This window comes from Molothrus ater, chromosome 20 (assembly GCF_012460135.2).
Source record: "Molothrus ater isolate BHLD 08-10-18 breed brown headed cowbird chromosome 20, BPBGC_Mater_1.1, whole genome shotgun sequence".
Classification (NCBI taxonomy): Eukaryota; Metazoa; Chordata; class Aves; order Passeriformes; family Icteridae; genus Molothrus; species Molothrus ater.
In genome coordinates this window covers 9,735,997-9,756,557 of record NC_050497.2, presented here as the reverse complement: position 1 = coordinate 9,756,557, position 20,561 = coordinate 9,735,997, and the positions used below count along the sequence as shown (strand labels likewise).

Genomic DNA, 20,561 nt, shown 5'->3' with positions numbered 1-20,561 from the left:
ACTGATGTCACCCTAAAACTTTATTCTAAAGGGATAAGGAAAGCCCCTCTGAGACAGAAGTGTCTTGGAATTAGGCTAAACCCCAAAGGAATGACAAAACAGCTGCAAAGCCATTGCCTGGCCAGAGGTAACTGGCAGTAAAAACTTCAGTCCTGCTGCTCCACACTCTGTGGTCAGACCCATGCTCTTGCTGGAGGATAAGCATGGAGATCCAGCAGTGAGGATCATGAGAGGGGCTGTGTGGAGCCAGGCCATGGAGCAGCCCCAGAGGGGGAGAAGCAGCTCGTGCTGGAAGTGCTGCTTAGCAACACTGCCCTGCCACGGCCAGAGATGAGCCAGATCTGCAGTGTCATTGCAAACACCCAGCTCAGCCCAGCTGGAAAATCAGATGAAGATGCACCGATGTCCCCCAGGTCACCCAGGGGACAGTGTGGGGTCAGGAAAGCTGGAATTACATCAAATGAGAGGCACTGGGGGTTAATTATGAATGTGGCAAATCTCACACATGTGAGTATCAGCAAATCACAGAGAAGCAGCAGTAGCAGAACACATTACCACACATCTCATCCCTTTCCCACCTCTGGCCAATAAAGGATTGCTGCTTGAGCTCTATTTTCATAAAGATTTTACCTATCTTGTGGAAACTGCCTTGGTCAGGGGGTCTTCTCCCACTGCCCTGGAGAAAGAATTCTCAGTTCTGCACATTCTCCCTGGTATTTTCAGCTATCTGCTTCTTTGCAGAATTTCACTCTCTTCCTTCTCTGTTCTGGGAAGATTCCCTTCCCAGCCTTTGGTAAAGTAACAGAAACCTTGGGAAGTCTGGGTCTGGATTGTCCCATTAGCACTGATGACTTCCATGGAACATGGACAGGGAACAGGTGAGACATTAATAAAGGATAAAGGAATTCAAGAGTCAGGAGGAGCCCAGATGACAACCACACTTTGACAGTTGTTGTTATTCAGGGATCACTTGGTTCTTCAATTTGGATTCTTTTGTTCTCCTATTAAAACAAACCCACACTACTCTGGATTATTTGTTCCCAGCTCTGTAATTATCACACTGTCAACATTTCACATCCCAACAAGACAGATAAACATTCCTTGGGAAGGTAGGAGAAGGGTAATTGAGCAATCAGGGATGAAAGATGCAGAAACAGAGACAGGAGAATGCAAGCAACCTTGAAGAGCAAACCCAGTGATGCACCCAAAGACAGCAGACCTGGGGACAGCCTGACCCAGGGACACCAAGCCAGGCTGGCACCTGCAGGAGGATTCCAGGGGGAGGGAGCAGTTTCCTTGTTTAACAGCACAAGGGAGTCCCCAGCCCAGAGCACAGTCTGCTGTATCCAAAACTCTGAAACAACCTGAGCCAGGTCCCTTGGGCTTTTGCCAAGGGCTAAGGAGCCCAGGAGCTTTCAAGAGCTGCACTTTGGAGCTGTTTCTGTGGGGCAGCTCCAGTGGGTCACTGGGCTCAGCACAATTACACCAGGCACAAAACCTGTCTAGGAATAGTTGGCATCAACCATTGTGCCCTTCTATTTCAGGAAAAAGGTACTTTTTCATATAAAGGAGATTAATTTAATTCTTTCCAATCTCAGAAATGAGAATATGCCTTTTAAAAGCCAGTCCCCAGGCAGATCCATGCTTCAGGCTTGCTGTCCAAGGATGGAGAAAGGAGGGCAGGCTGGTGGAGGTGGGAGAGCAGGTGGGAGCTGCTGTCAGAATGGAGGGGCTTGGCAGGCACAGAGGGAGGGTGTGAAGGCACAGCTGTCCAAGTGATTTGCTACACTGACTATGCCCAGATAAGCTGCAAAGCCAGGATTACTTACTGCTCAAGGGCTCACCCCTCTGCCAGCCCTCCAATCCTGGTAAAACAGGTACCAGAGCTCACCAGGATGAGCAATAAACACCCAGGGGAGAGGGGAAAACCATCTCCATCAATCTCTTTGCATTATTGCTCCCTTTTAAAGTCCACCCTTGGGGATGATGCAGAGTAAACTGGTTCATGAGTGTGTTTTAGCCCTGCTTTCCCTACTCTGATGTATGGTCTTGGAGCAGCACATGGATGTCCTGCTGTGTCAGGCACCTCCCTGCTCCCTTCCACCTGAAACCTCTGGGGCAGAGCAAACCCTGGAAGGGACAACCCCATTCTCCACAAAATTGATGGCCAGCTCTGAGTCTGCAGGAAGGTACCAACACCAACTGCCTCATTTGCACTGACAAACCTTGTGTGCTTTTAGTGACACATTTTCTACAAAACCAGCTGCCAAGCCAATAAATTTTAAAAAGCAGTTGGTAGATGATGTGTTTAGAGTAAAAAAAAAATATTATTATCTTTTGAATGTAGGGATTCATTGTGTAATTTTGCAGTAAAAGTTACTCATTCAAATATGAAACTCATGTTCCAGGCAGATGCTCTTGGCTTCAAAGACTTTCCCCACATTTCTGCAGCTTAAATTGGAACATTTGTATTCAGCAATAATTACAGCTGCAATCAAACAAAAATGCTCACTTTTGTGAAGGTGTGGGGAATACCAACTGGAACTCAGATGATACATCAGCCCTGCATTTCCCCTATCTACCTCCCTAGACAACTCACTTCCCAGACATTGTGCAAATACTGAAGATGAAGTTCATTTATCCTCATCTCAGAATTTATGAAAACGATTATTTCAGTTTGATTCAGCTCCTACTTACAGCTTTGGAAAAAGGGAGAAAAATTACAATGGGAGGATAAATATAACACACATATGATATTTCCAGGAGTACCAGCCTGGCTTTCATGCTTTCTCCATCCTTCAGAACACACAGATCAGAGAGCTTTTTGATTAAGAAAGCTCAGAGAGAAATGAAAACCAAGGCAAGACTACTCCCTGCTCTTTTTCTCCACCTTTACTCCTCTTCTTTCCCTCCTCAGCTCGTACTTTGTGTCTGATTTTGGGCTGAGGTGCTGAGGAAGGTGATGTGAGGCAGCACAACTGACAATTCTCTTAAAACACTCACATTGAAAGATGTAAACCAAAAAGAATATCCTTCAGGAACTGGAGGCAAAAATTAAGTTCACTGCTGGTTTATCCCTCAAAATAATAAGGCAGACATTGCAAGTGACAGAACCTATTTTTGGGTTTTAGCAGTCACTATTTCTTGCCTAATTATTAGCAGTGGATTTACTATCTTTAAAGCAGAACTTTGTCACCCTGCAGGAAATTTCAATTCTATCAGGCAGATTTAAGTGTCATTCACTTCTTCCTTAACTATTTTTGACTTGGTTGCTAATTATCAAGGAAGGCTTCGTTCCTGGAGGGCCCAAGGGCAGGGCCAGCCCGTGTCCCTCAGTCCCAGCCAGTGCCACACCAGCTGGGACACTCCCTTGTTTCCCAGGAAGGGATATGAAAATCTCCTCCTTCACCCCTTAAGAACAGCAAAAACTTTTTTCTTCTTGTGTCTAAATGGCCTCTGTCCAGGAGCAACCTGTACCCATCACTCCTCACCTTTTGCATGGGATCCTTGGGAAATGCAGAGTAAATTTCTGTACTCAGCCAGGCCAGGCTGTGCCATCATGGGAATGCCATGGAGGTGACCTGGCAAGAGGCAGGAATGAAGGGAGGGACAAGGGCAGGGACAGGGAGGGACAGGGACAGGGACAGGTTACACTGCTCAGGGTGAATCCCATTCTGCAGAGCCATGTAGGGAACTGCACAGAGCCATTCAGGAAATAAAGACATGATTAGTTCTGGAGCTAATTTCCTTGGTGCTTTGAAAAACGTTGCAGGGAAGATATGATCCACTGTAATTATGGAGGAAGATAAAGACAAGAAAGTTTCTGGCAGAGTGCCAGCCCTGGGAACACCTGAATACCTCAGGAAAAGCAGCAGAGCTTCCCCACTCTCTGAAATTATCCTTGATGCCTGAGCCATGAATATCACTGGGAAAAGAGAGTGGGGAGGACAAACACAGCCTATTGCTTATCAGAGTGCAGTGCTGAGGAAAAGTGACAGCATGGAGGAGAAAGGGAATCTTGTTTCCATGGCAACTAAAGTTTGAAAAAAAGTATCTAGAAATCAATGTCATCTTCCCAAGCGTGCTCCACCCAGAGCCACGAATCCAAGTTCTGCAGCTGTCCTGGGTCGGTGCAGCCACCAGGAGAGCAGGGAGCAGACCTGCTGTGCCTGCAGCTGGGTCTGGAACAACAGTGGCACCACCTGGACAAACTGCCTCACACGAGGCTGCAATGCAGGGGAAAAGAAACCTCCAAAACAACTTCCAGACAATCCAGTCAAAGGCCATGAGCTCCTCCATGTCTGTTAAAGCTCAGCCACTGCCACGGGGTGAGAACACAGACAGGATCACTGGGATCTGATCCCAGCTGGGATGGGGCATCTCTCCCATGGCTCCCTCTCACAGCACCCTCATTATTACCAAAGTCCACAGGTGCCATGTGAACCATCTGCAGTGAAAGAACAAGGAATTATCGCTCAAAATATATTCTGGCAATCGGGGAGAAGTGTCTAGTCTAAACTAGAGAATAAAATCTGTCTCAGAAACAAAACTTGGTAGAAATGTATTGAAAACTGTTCAGGGTGACTGTGGCAATGACACAGATTTCTATGAATTCCAGTGCAATGAATTCAGCATTTAAGCAAATACTGAACATCCCTGAGCTAAAGCAGTACAAATCCCCAATAGAAGTTCAGAGATGAAGGTCCTGATGCAATGGGCACTCATCTTCCAGTCTCCAGGAGATTCAGATAATGCCTTCCACTCTGGCTTGTTTTCTGAAAGCACAATGCCAGTGCTACTGAAAGGGAGAATGGAATGTGTTTATTATCCTACCTTTCATATCTGCAGGACAATGCTTTATCTGTGACCCAGAAACAAATTAAAGGAACACTGTCATGTTGGATATTCTAATGGCCCTCTTTTCTCTGTGCTACCAGCAATGTGAGAGCTTTCAGTGCCCAGAGGTTTAAACAAATTGAAGCTTTTGTTTGTTTACCTTCTGCCTCTCATTCACTCCACAGAAATGAAACCAGTCAGGTCCATTTGCCTCCCTACAGCCTATCAATTAGTCCAGGCTGTTTGCACTTGGGCTTCCTGGGAAGAGACTGAAACAGTATCAAATGTTTTCCTGTAGTAGCTTTGAAAAGAACATTTCTGTTCAAATCATCCTTAGGAGATGTCTCTAAAGAATGGATCCAAGTACGTTGCTGAAAAATGCAGGGAGAATCTGAGATGGTTGCTCTGTCTTTGTGGGGGGAATTGAAACAAAAATACACCAGAGCACCCAAGTGTATATTGAATTGTTAAAACACCACAAAAATGCCAAACAAACATGTTTTAGAGAGTAAAGGCCAGTCACCTGGCTGGTTTAAACCACTTTCCCCATTTATAGTGATGCCTTGAGTTGGTTTTGTTTCTTATGAGACAACCAGCAGCAGAACTACACAGCCCCAACTGTTTCACACGGATTTTGAATGATGTGGAAAGTGGAATCATCCTCCCAGGCCTTAGTTTCCCATTTATTTTGAGGCATTATGGAAAACTGCAACCCCCCAGTGCCTGCAAGCCTGAATTCATTCAGATTGGCAGAACACTTTAACAGCTCCAGATGAAAGGTGCTACAGAAGTGCCAAGTACTATCACTGTAATTATCATTCAATATACACTGATCAAAAGAATGAAATGTGAATTAGCATTTCCTATTAGCCCTACTTACTGCCTAAATGTTAAATATTCCTCCCATGGGCTCTCTCCATGAAAACACATAGGAGCTGTTGGTATTTCTCATCTGGCTTCACCACTGCTTCCCCAGGAGTGGAGGAATGGAGGGATCTGAGGAGAGTCATGAAATCAGGAGAACAACACAGGTTTATCCCACAAAAACTCACTCAGGCTTTCTGGGAGAGGGAGTTTGGAGCTGCTTTTTCTCCCTCCTTCCCTTCTCATTCCTGGCACAAGGAATCTGTCCCACTCCGAGGATTTTCTGCTGTTCCCCTGGGGCCCTGAGCCCTGCCTGGAGTCATGGGTTTCACACAGCCCAGAGGGATCAGTGCAGCATCCTCAGAGGCTGAGAAAGTGTCAACATCTGGGGGAGCTGAACAAAATCAATGGAATTGTGCCAGTCTGGACCCTCTGCAGAGGCAGGCAGCTTCCTGAAACATTTGTTTTCCCCTTTCCCACTCAGTATTTGACTTTATCTTCCCCAGAAGCAGAAATTTCCTTGTTTATCCACTGCCCAAGCTTCACACAGGAAGCAACAACGTGAGCTCCTGCCCTAGTCCAGAACACATTCCAGTGGTGTTGGGGCACAGAAATGGGGTGATGTGTGGCATTTCCCTCTCAGTGGAAGCTGCAGGTTAACCCAGGGATCCTCACAAGGCTCCTCCTGCAGCAGCACCAGGTCAGTCCCATCCCCTGCTCACTGCCCCACAGCAGAGCCAGCCCTGCCCTGGGTACCACCCTCTGCTGCCCCAGCCCCCCAGAGGGACAGCAACCAAAAGCAGGCAGAACCCCACAAAAACTACAGCAGGATCACTCATAACTCTGCAGAGAAACGGCCTCAGTGTGTGAATTAAGCTGTTGATGAGCCTTATGCTCTTCTTTGCTCTAAAACTGTCCTTCAGACAGCTGCAGGCTCTGACAAAGAGACCTCCCTGGAACATACTCAGCTCAAAAAGGGAAAAAATCCATACCCTGCCTTGCTGAGCCCCTTTCAGTGAAGCAGGTCATAGCCCCATGTCTTTTATCCTGTCATCCTTGTCTCCTGCTTGATGCACATCATAAATCCTCAGTGGTTTGGACTGCAGCTCTGTGCTGAAATCTGACAGTCCCTCCTATCTCTGACCATGCTGCCTTCCAGTACTCCCCAACTGGAAATTCCAGGCTTACTTAAAAAAAAAATTCAAGATACAAGGTCAGACTCAAAGAATTAAAAATATATTTACAGTCAGGTTCACTTTCCAATCCCTGTGCTAGGGAGTATTGAGTAGGGAAAAAGATTCTCTTTTCAAAATGAAATTTATCCTTCATACCTTAACTAGAATTTATCTCATGTCTCATAAAGGACAGCAAAAATTAAAGATCAAAAATATTCACAGATTTATGTTAATAAGATGACTTAGAAAAATAAGGCAGAGGGCTCTAATTTAAATAACAAGCAATTAGAAATTTGACAACATGAGGTGCTGGCAGACATAGTAAGAAAGTCAAGGCATTTCTGCCCTAGGAACACAGACTTGGGAGTCCAGGAACCCACTTACACATTTTCTCATTACAGCATCAATTTGGAGAATATTTAATTCTCTTGAAACTGAGGAGGATTTCAGAGAGGTAATTAGGAATAGCTTAGCTAGTGGTTAACACCAGGATTGGGAATTAGAAATGAAGAAATTCAGCTCAGGATGTATTTTTGGGCTTTGGAGAATGATCAAATTTAAGTTAGCTGAGTTTTCCCTCCCTCAGTTTTCCCAGCTGGAAAATGAGGGTGGTAAGAACCAACCTGGAAATGCCTCCCCAAAGGGTGCTCAGGGTGCCAGGTCTGGTGCTGGGGTACCTGGCAAACCCCCCTGAGGGCAGATGGGCCCTCCTGATTTCTGCCAAGCAGTACCAGGGAGACTGGGAATAACTGCAAAGGCTGAAAATGACCTCATTTTTCTTCCAATCCCTAAAATGCTCACAACCCTAAAGCTTCCAAGCATGTCCTGTTGCAGAAGTGGTGACTGAACTGACAAATACATTCTCCAAGTAATTTCCATATTTCTTGCTGCCACTAGCACTGGTTACCCAAAGTCAGTTGCAGCTGCCAATTTAATGATAATGGCTTTATGTTTATATATCATCTGTGATAATGTTCCTATTCTCCTAAAATTCAATCCCTGCAAAAGGGGCACTTTAATGTATGCAGCCACAGACCAAAATGACAGTAATTTTCCCTTTGAGCTGCAATGGTTTAGTAAACAATTACATTTCAATTAAAGAGGGGTGATCATGCCGAGGGAAGTGCCATTCCATTCTCCACATAATACAGGAACATAAATTCTCCAAAGAATCTCTCAAATCATTATAATATATATTACATGATTGCTTAAAAAAAAAAAAAAAGGAAGAAAATAAAGTGTATTATGCACAGGCAAAAACTTGGGGAAAAAATCCTTCAGTATCTTGTCCACAGCAGCTTGAACTGGGATCCCATTATTTAGGATTATGTTCAGTGAAGAGGAATGGCAGAAGGGCTCTTCACTTTCATCTCTCCAGGAGTTTCCATTTACTGCCATTAGTATTTAATACTTCATTTATCAAGGATTAAAACCAGGATAGATGGAGGAATGCTGTAAGAGTAGCTTATGATGGATCACTGCAAATTCAGCTGTGTACCTGAGCCCAACCAGGCAGGAAAACTGCAGGAAAACAAGTTCATGTTACAGGGAGAAGAAAAACTGTTTTGGTGTGGTTTTGGGGGATTTTTGAGGCCAATGTGGCTTCAACCAGAAGAAGCACTGAGGTGTTTTTGGTGCTCCTGGAAAGCAAATTATTAATGCTAGAATTGAGGATTAAAGGGCTGGAGAAAGAAATCCTAAATTCTGTCTAGTAAAAGACAGAATACAGATGCTTCCTCATGTTTTTTGGCAGTTTGGACTTTGCTGGCCTGGGTTGTTCTCCCAGAAATCGAAGGAAATTGGGCTCTAACAGAAGGAGTCAATAGATGGCAGTGCTTGATGGGATGGGAGTGATTCCTCCCCAGTGAGCCTCAGCAAATCCTCCCCTGCAGCACTTCCCTGCAAGGGGGGCACAGGGAGGGGTTTTACTGGCACTCAGCAGACTTGCCCAGCTTCTGGCCCCTGAGTCTGACAAAATTCCCCACAACCTTCAGGTTTAACCCATCTCACAGCTTGAGCTATTGGGATTCAATGCAGAGAGGCAAAATACTTCTCTGCCTTCTCCTACAAGCAAGGCTTTAACCAGGGCCATGGAGAAAGCCACGTTGGTGTCTCCAGCCCTGCAGCATCAGCAGCTGCTGCCAGATGCCCACAGCAAGTGGGGACTGAAATCTGAACTTGGCTCTGAGAGCAGGCTCAGGACAAGGAGCTCAGCTCAGGTCCAGCCTCACTGGGGCTGGAGCCTCAAATTTCTCATTCTGCATCAGCTCACACAGAGCTCTGAGAGCATGGAAGTGAAGGGAGGGATTTACATGGAAAACAATTCTTGTACAGCACGAGATAACCAGGACTAGATGAGATTTTTCCATGTTTAAGAAGCTTCATTAAAAATTTCTTTCAGGAGAAGGGGTAAGAACAGGACTTGATTTTCAAGGTTTATATTCTGTAATTCAAAAACTACCAGGAGCTCTTGTTTTCAAAAACCACAATGCCCAATTATCTGTAACCTGCCTGGCAGACTTCTGTATGGGAAGGGAAGTTCCCAAATTTCCACCCTAGTTTGCTCTAGTTTTGAAATGAAAGAAAGCATCTGGGAATGTAACACTGCCAAAATAGCTGAAACCAATGGCTCCTGAGCTTCACAGGCCCTTGGAGACTCAACAGCAGAATGATGGAGATGTCAGGGAAGAACAATCAGCTGTAAAATATGAAAAGCTTACAATTTCCAAACCAACAACAGCAGGCTCAAAAGTAATAATCCCATTACCACTAAACTAAGGCACTAATTACTATTCCCAGTGGCTGGAGTGGACTGACTGCTGATGTTCCTCTGGTTAATGAAGGAAGGTGAGGGAGAATATATTTCTAAAGTCAGACATCTGCTGAAGGCTGGGCAGCAGCAGCAACTGTACCTAATGAAGCCATTCATATTAATGCAGTGACACTCGGAGGGGGCGCAGGGGAGAAATGAGATGAGGCTGGGTTTGAACTCAGAGAAGACAAATGTCATGTATTACCCATGTGATGGCTGCCCTTATTTAATCCACACTGAGTAACAGAGCTGCTTAAAGCAAAGAACTGCATCCCACATCAGCTGTTCCACCACCAGCTGCTCAAAGCTGGAATAGCTCCTCTAAAAACCCAAAAAGCAGGATATATGCCATTGGAAAGGAATAAACTGCTTTTTCTTTTCTTTGACTACAGGGACACTAAGAAAAATATTCCCAAATCCTCTGTCCTGTGAAGAATCCAGATTTTCCCATCATGTTTTGCTGTTTTCACCAACCAGCAGTAGTTGTTTAGGGTTCAAGGATACTCATTCACTGAGATCAATAGGTTCTGATGGCTGGAAGAACAATTTCTAGAACTAAAATAAACTACTTGTCCAAACTGCTAATCATGACTCATTCACCAATGCAAATGTTCCCAGGTGAACTGGGTGTGCTCAGATTATTTTTTTTCAGATTGCACCATTGTCTTTGCTTTGAAATTCTGGTTCTGCCTCCCTGAGTTTGGTAAGCAGCAGCTGAGTCTGTAAAGAAGGTGTGGCCTGCAGAGAAAACCTGCATGGAGCAAACCTGCTTCAGGACCACTTGTGTCTTCTCTGAATAAAAATATCTGTGTGTACTAAGAGCCAGCCCCTGATGTGAGCAAGGAGTGGGGAGGGGACTCTGTGCTCACACTCCTCACATTGTGCTGACATCAGGCAGTGCCAGCCAGGGCTCAGCACTGACAGATCCCATTCCTGGGGTCCCTGCTCCTGACTGTCAATGACAGCAGTGCCTTCCATGGAGCACCAAGACCACAGGTAGTCATGGTACAGAACAACCAGTGACACCTCAAAGCACAGGGATTGAAGCCATGGAAAAAGTGGATGGCTCCTCCAGGCTCCTGCTGGGAGAGGATCCCAGGCTCTGGGCAATGCCAGCTTGGCAGGTGTCCTGTGAGTTAATGACAGGTTCCTCCAGAGGAGATTTTCTCTCTGTAGGAGTGTGAGCACACACTGCACAGCTGCAGACAGGTAAATGCACCCAGGAATACACTGCACCAGGACTCACCAAGGAAACCTCTCCAGGAAAGTTTCCCAGGTGAAGCTCCAGCCCCCATTCAAACCCTGCTGCTCTACCAGGATCCATCAGCCAGCTGCCTGTTGCTAAGAGTGTCTGACAGAACCCATCCCCGACAAACGAGTGAGCAGGCAGTCCCACACTCAGCAGTTCACACACAGCATCTCTTGTCCCAGGGGGAGCAGGTCCCCTTGGCCCGGCCGAGGGCAGACACTGACCGTGACGCGGAAGGGCGCGGTGCCCGCGGGCTCCATGCTGGGGCTCTTCTCCGCGATGCCGCTGGGCATGCTGCGCCTCTGCCCGCAGCGCTCCGGGGGCGACTCTGGGGACAGAGCACAAGGGACAGTCACAAACCCGGCAGCACAGGGACAGCCCAGCAGTGCCAGCAGCCCCTGCACAATGCGGGGTCTCCCTCCCACTGAGGCAGCGCGACCACCCCACGGATTCCGCTCGCATTTCCCCTGCCTGGAGCAACGTTCCACCAGCAGGACTTTCACCTTCAACAATTAGCATTTTTATACAACTGTAAGCTTCAGATAATGCCTGACAGGTTGGCATTATCATTATTTCCAGTCTGCAGATGAGTAAACAGAAACTGCATTGAGATGAGTGAGAATTATATGCAAAGTACAGACCCGTGCACTCGTGGATTTGATCCTCCTCAGGGAAACTGCTAATGGGGTTAGAGGCACAGGATGCTTAAGTTACCTCTCTAATTCCTCTAGCAATTTGCTTTGGAGCCAGGAAAAAAAATAATTAAATCCTGCTTTTGATAAAGTATAAAATGAGGATAGGAATACTTACCTCCTTCCCCACTGGCAAGGAAGGGAGGGGGCTGAAAAGGTAAAATTAACACTTATGCTCAACACTGAGGAGATTTAGAAAGATGCTAGGACAGGTCAGCTACAGCATTGTAAGGTGGTGTTCCCTCAGTTCAAAAACCCTCTCTGAAAGCACCATGGAACTCAGAGAAACAGATTTATTTCCAAGCTGCCATTCAGTGATGCCCAGACCTTGTAACAAGCTCCCCTTCCCAAAACCATTCCAGAGTCCTCCTTAGCCAAGCATTTCCATGGTCGTTGTCTCCTCAGCAAGGTTCTGCCCTTGCCAAAGCCCGACTGTAAGAAACAAGGAACACCAGCAATTCCACCCAACTATTCCTGAGATGTGTCTTAAGCCACTCCAAAAGAACAGATTGAGATTCCAGCCATGGATGGGCTGAGGTGCTGGCTCAGTGACATCTTCCTTCGTTGCCACGTAACCTGTGTGAAGCTCAGCCAGCCCAAAGCAGCAGCTCTGCCTTCCCAGCTTCCAGCCAGCCTTCAAATGGCTGGGGCACTTTCTCTGCAGAAAGCTGCACTTTGAATCTCAAGCAGTAAAATCCTTTGGTGTCATCTCCTCTCAGAAGATTCAGGCTCCCACCCCATTCCTTTGAACCTTCTTTTGTTTTTGGACTGTCATAAAGAAACTACTTGGTTTCAGCATTTTGAAAGTGAGCTCGAGATGACAACTGAAGAAACTGCTTTGCATTTTCTTAATGACCGGAAAAATGAACCTTGTTTAAAGCATTTCTCACACACCTGGCTGGAAAACAGGAACGATGGCACTATGTGAAAGGCAGCTACAAGAAATTACTTTCCCCATGTGCTCCCAGCCCCAAACACTGCTCAGCACCGAGGGAAAGCCCCTGTATGGGGGTAAGAGCCCCCCAGCTTAGCTTCTTATTTCATCATTAAAATATACCCCAAGCAGAACCAGCAAACACATCACTGACCCAAGACCAGACACAGAGCTGGCTTAGCACCTAAACCCTCCTATAATTATTAAACTTATGGTTCATGAAATGGTTGGAGTAAAATCTCCATTTTAGCTCTGTTTAAGCACTGTGGGTTTCATGCAGGAGAGATGTTACAAAACCCTCTGTAAGAAACCAGAAATAACCAGAAGGAGGGGTGGGTGTGGGTGTTGGAGGGGATGGGGGGGAGCTGTTTGTTTTAAAGGTTAATAAAAATAGCTTACAGGTAAATTAGTAACTCCAGGAATGTACAGCATTTACTTGGTGAGCAGTAGGAATATATAAAGCTTTAAGTGCCCTTTTTACTTTTTCAGGGCTGGAGGCACCATCTCAGGCTGGGTCACTCTGCCCAGGGCCTAGCATCAGCCACGCTGCCATAGCAAGCCCAGGGCCATGGAAAAGGGCACTGTAAGGCAGTAATTAAAAATCTCCACAATCACTGGAGGTTGAGAAAGAAATGTCTTCATTTGCAGCAGAAGATATTTGGGTTAGGCACTGGAAGCAGTCCCATCTTGCCATGGACAGTCACAGAGAGAGGGAGAGCTCTCCCTGCCAGCGAGGTTCAGGGACAATGGGCTGCCTTTCCTCCCCTCTCCTGGGGCAGACAGATACCACACACCTCCTGAAATCCCTTCCAGCCCCATTTTCTGTGATTTCTGTCAAATTTGCCCACTTGTGCATAAAATAAGCAAGCTTCAAGGGATCAGATTCAGTGTCTGATTTTGGCCTTTTCTTCCCAACTTCTCCTGAACTTCCATCTCTGGACAGACACCGTGGCAGTTCTGTGTCACCTTTCAATAGCACAGAGGGCCCAGGGCTCAGCCACGTTATACAACACAGGAGAGAGAGAAATAAACAGGGCCTCCTGCTTTCCCAAATATTTACAGAAGACTGCAATGTTTTGGGTCTCCCCCTGTGCAGAGTAAGATCTTCAAAGAGAAACTTCCTTGAAATTATCAAGCCCCTGAAAGCTCTCCCAGGTTATCCCCACACAGCTGGGCCAACACGCTGTTGGCTGTGGAAGGCACCAGGAGGTTTTTAAGTTGAACATATCCCACTGCCAAGAGGACACACAGCACTGCAAACACTGCACATTAATTTAGGACCTCGGGCTTATGAGTATTTCTGAAACTCTTTCTGTACAGTAATAAACACTTTTGGTTTGTTAACTTATTCAAGGCACTGGAACTGACAGAATAATTAATCCTCACTCCACTCTTCCATGCCTGTTTCTCATGCTGTGGAATCGTTATGGAGCAGCACAGCAATCTCCCCAGGGCTCCAGGGCAGCAGCAGAACAGGCTGTGAGCAGCTCCCGGCACCCAAACTCTTGTTTAACCCACCCAACATCACCGCCTCCTTTGACTCCACTTCTCAGACACTGCTCCAAGCAGGTTGTTATGTGTAACAAACACACAAACAGCTGTTACTACTGTTTACTTTTCACTTAGCAAGTGAGGTGTTCTTCCATTTGCATTACCTGCTCCTGAGAATCACAACTAGTCCAAGAGATCACCAGGATTACGCTCTCATTATGGAGAATAAAATACTTCAACTGCTGTTTGTTCATCTCTCTTCACACTCCCCCCCCTCGCACAATTCCAGGGATCAGCCAGTGGAAGAGACAGCGGGAACAAAAGCAAAGCGAGGCTGCTGGATGGAATAACAACAAGCAGGCACTTCCCAGCAAGTTGATCTCCTGATAAGAACCTGCTCCAGCTCCAGACAACAAAGGGAGGTCCAACCTGAGTGCTGGGAGAGAAGTCAGCAAGGAGAAATGGTCTCCCTGAACTCACCAGAAGGAAGCCGGGCTGGTGAGCAGCGCTCATGCCATGGCACTCGGAAGGAGCCGGGAAGGAGAGGAGGAGAGGTGATGACTTCATCAGAGGCAGCGAGAAGGGGAGGAATGCCTGGAATGCCAGAGCAGGCAGCAGCACCGGGACACGGCAGGAGCGCAGGTTCCTGCTCCCGCCGCGGGATGGGCTATGGAAGGGAGACTTTGGAGCACAACAAAACTTCCAGATCCTCTGCAGGTGATGCAGGAAACTCCGAGTAGCCCGGAGCGCAGAGGCGGTGGAAAGGTGCCGCGGGCAGCCCTGCAGAGGTCAGGCTGCTCCCGAGCCGGGCACGGAGCCGCCGCTGGCGCTGAGCTCCGCCCGGCCCTGCCCCACCGGGCACTGCCCGGCACCGCCGCTGCCCCAGCGCTGCCAGGGTGGAGTTTCTGTGAAACCAGAGCGAACAGGAATTACCGGTCTCCTGCTCGTACAATTACAGGCCGCGAATTAATTTTATTGCTTAATGAATTTAGGTGTTATTCCTCTAATTTCTGCATTATCTAATAAGTCCTTATTACAAACCCGAGAGAGAGGAGAGGAGGAGGAAGGGTGACAGTGATTTAACGTGGCTCACGGTAGCATTTACGAATTAAGAACAATCCCTGGAGAACAGGTATCTGTAGTGTCTGTGTGATTCCACATACTCAGGAGAGGCTGCAGAAAAATCTACATTTCAGACAGCTTTGGGTGGCCACAGGAGCCCAGAAGAAAAGATGGATCTTTAGTCTGAATCCAAATGGGGATTTAGAAGGGAATAGAGGCACTTTAAAAAGCGGAATAGACAGCGACAGAAAATAATAAACACTGAGCTGAGCCAACTTTCCTCTTCACAAGGCATGAAGAACATTGAGTGGGAAACAGAGGTGCCAAAATGTCTGATTTCCAGTGACAGAGGCTGTGAGAGGTTATGAAAGCCCTTCCTGCTCCCATCAGCTGGCCCAGGAGTGCAGCTGCAGGGCCACCTTTGGGGCTCAGGTACCTGCAGTATTTATTGGAATGTATCACCCACAGCCCTGCTGACCCTGTGAATTCCAGCCGATTCCTTACAGCAATGTCAGAACCACACAAAATTAATTAAAAACCAAACCTCTATTAGGCAATAAAGTAGACTTTTAAATGAAAATGGTCATGAAGCAGAAGTTGAGGGCAGGTGCTGGTGCCCTCTGAACAAGCAGATTCCTCTGAAAGCAAAGCTAATGAACACAGAGAGGGCGTTTCTCCAGGCTAGGGGAAGCCATGCCACCCCTGCTTCTTATCTTAGAATAAAATTGTTTCTTTTTGCATCTTAGAATCTCTGGCTTAAACATTCATAAACTTCCATAAAGCCCAGCAGTCCCCTTGTCTGTACCCACAACTCTTCCACATCAGAATCACCGATTTACTCCCCAGTCATTTCATGCTCCAAGCAAAAATAGTTTCACATTTTCTCATGCTCTCATGACCTTTCCAGACAATTAAGGACACTGTTCACAGAACTACAGCTTGTAAAAACCCCGCTCCCTTATCTAACTGTTTACATACAGAACAAAAAAATAAATTGGGATCATTACTTGCCTTCTGGGCCACACTCTGGCACCAAATACTTCAAATTAAACAACTGAGTCTATGCCTACAGTTAATGCTCCCCACTGCAATGACACCAAACTGAGCCAGCTTCTTACCAGTGCCTTTGCTTCCCCCATAGGTGACTTCAGTGGTACAAAAGCACCACATTCACTGTGTCTCTGATGACTGTGCCCCTGCCTAAAAGCAGCAAAGCTCACCTGAAGCACCACTTAGAGCCACACAATTCTCTGCAGCTCCAAGTACGGTGGCTGGGACAGTTGTGTGAACTGAAGAGCCTTGTTAGAAGTGGCTGGAATACAGAAAACAAATCCCAGAAAACATCAGAACACACTGATGGTTTCACATCAGTGAAAACTGGTCCCCTCAGCTAAAATCTGTTCCCATCTTCTCTCAAAGTGGGACTAAGAACTCCTGAAAGAAGAGCTTTTTCTTTGTTAAATAACGATTTGGAGTGGCACTGACCTTTGCCATGGCACACTGTGCACTTTAATGGCTCTCCCCTCATCTCTGTGTCAGGTTCCTGGATATCATGGATTTAATATTCCTCATCCTGCTCCTGAGCCAGTGCTATTAATGGCTCTTGAATCTAGTACTGAAAAAAGCTCTGCTATTTTTCTGAGTACTTGATATGTATCTATTCCTCTATTTTCTCTATTACCCAGTAAGAGAACTCCTCTCCCAGCAGCTGCCACGATGCTTTTTGATGCGTGCAAGCAGCAAAGGCTCCTCTCTTGACTTTCTGCGGGCTCTGGCTGCCGGGTGCCTCAGCCCCCTGGCTGGGCTGGGATTTCCATGTCCCAGCCCGGGAGGAGCCGCCGGGAGTGCCCGCCCCAGCAGCGGGATGCGGGATGCGGGATGTGGGATGTGGGATGCGGGATGCGGGATGCGGGATGCGGGATGCGGGATGCGGGATGTGGGATGCAGGATGCGGGATGCGGGATGCGGGATGCAGGATGCGGGATGCGGGATGCGTGCGCCAGCCGCGGGCCCGGTGCCTCACTAGATGGAGCTGGAGGCCCTTGGCCGGCCCCGCTGCAGCGCGGGGAATCCTCCAGCAGCGCTTCGGCTCTGGGGCACCCGATGGTCAGCGGAGCTCAGAGCGCTTTCCCTGCACTTTCCCTGCTGTGGAGCCATCCCAGCACAGCCGGGCACTCTGACAGGGCAAGTCCTGCCCTCCAGAAATCCAAGTGAACACATCCTTTACCTGAGGAGACAGATTAAACCCATTTGTCAAGGGAAAATCCCTCTCCAAGGGAAAAAGGGAAAGAAAACAGCACTAATGGGAAAGGAAAGCTGAGGTAACTCTCATTGTGAGAGGTCTGAAAATACAGCAGCTTCTGAGAGCTACAGGAGGCACAGCTACAGGTCCCCACACCTGGTGGCAGGGACAGAACAGAAGGCATCCAGAAAATGGCCCTCCCTTTCTAAAGATAAACAGCAAATCATGCTGATTGAGCAGCCTGTAGTACAAACTCTGTTTTGCTGTCTGGTATTTTTTAACTAGATATGTGTATATATATATCTGGTATTTTTATTCTTTCATTATTAGTCTCTAAAATAAAATATGTATGATATTTATCTTCCTCTGCTATGATATCCACAGAACAAATTCCTCCTCTGCTAACGGCATATCATTAGGAGCCTTTTCTCCAGGGTGAAATTGAAATCAAGCTCAGACTTAAAAAATACATCAGAAAAAGCTGAAATTCTGTCCTGGTTGGGGTCCAGACTGTGGTGACTGCCAATACCCTGGTTAAAGTGGAAAGGATGATAAAGTGAAGTGGAACATCAGCTTCCTCCCATGTGATGATAAAGACAAGCAACACAGAGTGTGGAGAACAAGGAGTCAGCTCTGGGGAGATTTAAATTAGGCTCATCCATCATGCTGAACCTTCCTGCAAAGATTCTGCTCTGTCACCACGAGCTTTCCTGCAGCACTTTATCCACAGAGGCAATCTGAGGGCAAGGAGAAACTTCCATGCTCTGCAATTCCTGTCCCTGTCTCTGGAGGTGTCACCTGGACACAGCACCCAGGACAGGGCTGGCTCTGTCCCCTGCCTGTGAGGGTTGGCTGGGCCTTTCCCCAGAAGTGACCTGGACAGCTGAGCGGAGCAGGCCAGAACAGCTCCCTTCACCTGAAGCACCCTCAGGAGAAATGGAAACTTCCCACAGCTCATTCCCAGGCCATTCTTCCAGCCGTGCACAGTGGCTGCTGGAACAGGTCTGTACTGGTAAAATGCAAATTAAATAAATAAATACTTAATTTATAAGCATGATTCATCAGAGGTTTCATCTTCTACAGCAAAGAAACAGATGTTCTATTGATGGCACTTCATTAGAGAGATAAATGGGGTCACACACATATCTCTGTTCACATCCATCTGCATAATAGACCAAACATTAAGATTTGAATTTTGCATGGTGCATGTGGCTCTCAGAGCAGCCTCAGAGAGTCTCAATGCCCAGAGCCTGCTCACCCACCTCAGATTGCCTCAACAGCCAAGGAACTTTAACTCTGCTCAGAAAAGCAGGAGGTTGGGATCTAACACTGGCTATTTAGGAGACAGTTTCACTGGAAACACAGAAGAATACTGGATTTTAAGTAATGGATGGCAGTGATTTTTGGTACCCCCCAAAATGCAGTAACTGTCATGAGGAAGCAACTCAAAGCAGCAGTGACAGCCAAGTCTGGAACCACTGTTCTTCCTCCAGTTCAAGTCAGGGAGGGTTAGGACTGGGGACAGGGTTAGGGAGAGCTGAGAGGGATTTTCTGGTTTTCCGAACATTAATGCAGGAGGCCTCAGAGTTCCCCTGGCAAACAGAAACAAGTCTGCTGCACTTCAATAGGCATTACAGAAGATAATGCTTATAGAATGAGTGGTATCCCTTCCACAGATGTGCCTTTGCTGTGTGTGGCTGTGAGTGTGTGCACAGCTGTGCCAGGCACAGCAGCTCTGCACACCTGGGCAATGCCCCCTGTGCCAAAGCGCTGCCGAGAACCCACCCTGCTCCCTGCTGTTCCCCATCCATCTCTCCCCTGGCTGCTCAGACTCTCTTAGCAATTGTTTCACTATTAGAAATTGTGGAATGTAAATCCTAATTTATTGTGACTGATCCTTTTATTTCCTCTGGGGGTGGGTGGGTATTTCTGCTCCTCTCCCACAAACCTGCTCTGCAAACACTCGCAGGTGGCAGCTGCACACTCACTCTGCAGTTTTCAAGCAAACAGCACCAGTGCCAAGGAGAGACAAGGAACATTAAAAACCAGTCGTGTTTTCACTTCCCAACCTATTTTTGAAACAGGAGGGAGCAGGAGAATGTTCTTACCTACACCAACACTGACATTTGCATTTTCCATCCTAAAAAATATGCCAGATCTGTGTTGGAATTTCTCCCTCCAGAACTGCCCTGCAGTCACTCCAAGGAGCAAGTGGGCACTTGAACAGCAACACTGCAACCCTGCAGAGCAATTCAGCAATTTAGTGACCAACAGTCACCCTCCTGGGGGGGTTAATGCATCCCACCCCACTCCCTGAAATTTCATTTTGGTGTTCACCCGACTTTTAGCTGATCCTAGAAGCAGAGTTATGTAAATGAACACCAAATGTTCTCACTTCAAACACACCAGCCCCATCAAAATGTGTTCTTGTCTAAGGGTATAAAGGTAATAATTGGTAACCTTTGACTGCTAAAAATGTAAAGGGAAAAGATCTTTCATTTAAAACTTGCTCGTTTGGTTACCATGGACACTGCTTAATCATGAAGGATGACTATTACTTGTTCCTATAGAAACCAAGAAGCTCAAGAAGCATCCTGTAATTTAACTCCAGATGCCAAATTTTACACCAGTCCCCCTATTAGCACATTTGGGTACTTCAGAACAAGCCCAGGCTTGATCTCTGACTCTAAAAGAAATTTAGTGATGCAGAAATGCTGTAAGAAACCAAAAATATGAGCATGTAAGGTACAAAAGAAACTTGCACTTCACATAAATTGGTTTCTTCAAAAGGAAACATTAAGTGCTCAGCATCTGAGGATTCCTCTTTCAGTGCAAATGTTAATGAAGCAAAACTTTGGTTGTCTTTATTCCTGTCAGTGTTCCCCAAGTCCATACAATTGCAGGGCATGTTTTTCATCCAATTGAATGCTTCAATGCTCAACTTAAGACGAACTTCTGCAGCAGTGTGAGAGCCTGGGATTCCTAATGAGCCTCTGGGAGCTGCTCCTGGTCCCAGCCTGGCTCTCTAAACCAGACCTACAATAAGAACATGCCCCTCATGCAAGGAAAAAACCAATGGGCAGCACAAACCTGCAAAATTCAGGCCATGTGTTGCTCTAACAAGTGTTTTAGAGTTTATGCTTATTAGTAAAACCACAACACTTGTCTGGCATTGCTCATCACCTCAGAGCTTCACCTTCAGCA

At 46.8% G+C, this 20,561-nt stretch overlaps 1 protein-coding gene across 7 annotated transcripts in view; it reads right to left on the bottom strand.

Annotated features, from left to right (window-relative positions):
• The window catches only part of DAB2IP (DAB2 interacting protein), a 156,911-nt gene that overhangs the window by 100,591 nt on the left and 35,759 nt on the right, over positions 1-20,561 (bottom strand). For all 7 annotated transcript variants that reach the window (XM_036393687.2, XM_036393691.1, XM_036393693.2 and 4 more), the window contains exon 2: positions 11,161-11,264. In XM_036393687.2, coding sequence (XP_036249580.1) covers positions 11,161-11,264 — 104 coding nt within the window. The remainder of the gene's footprint in view (positions 1-11,160; positions 11,265-20,561) is intronic.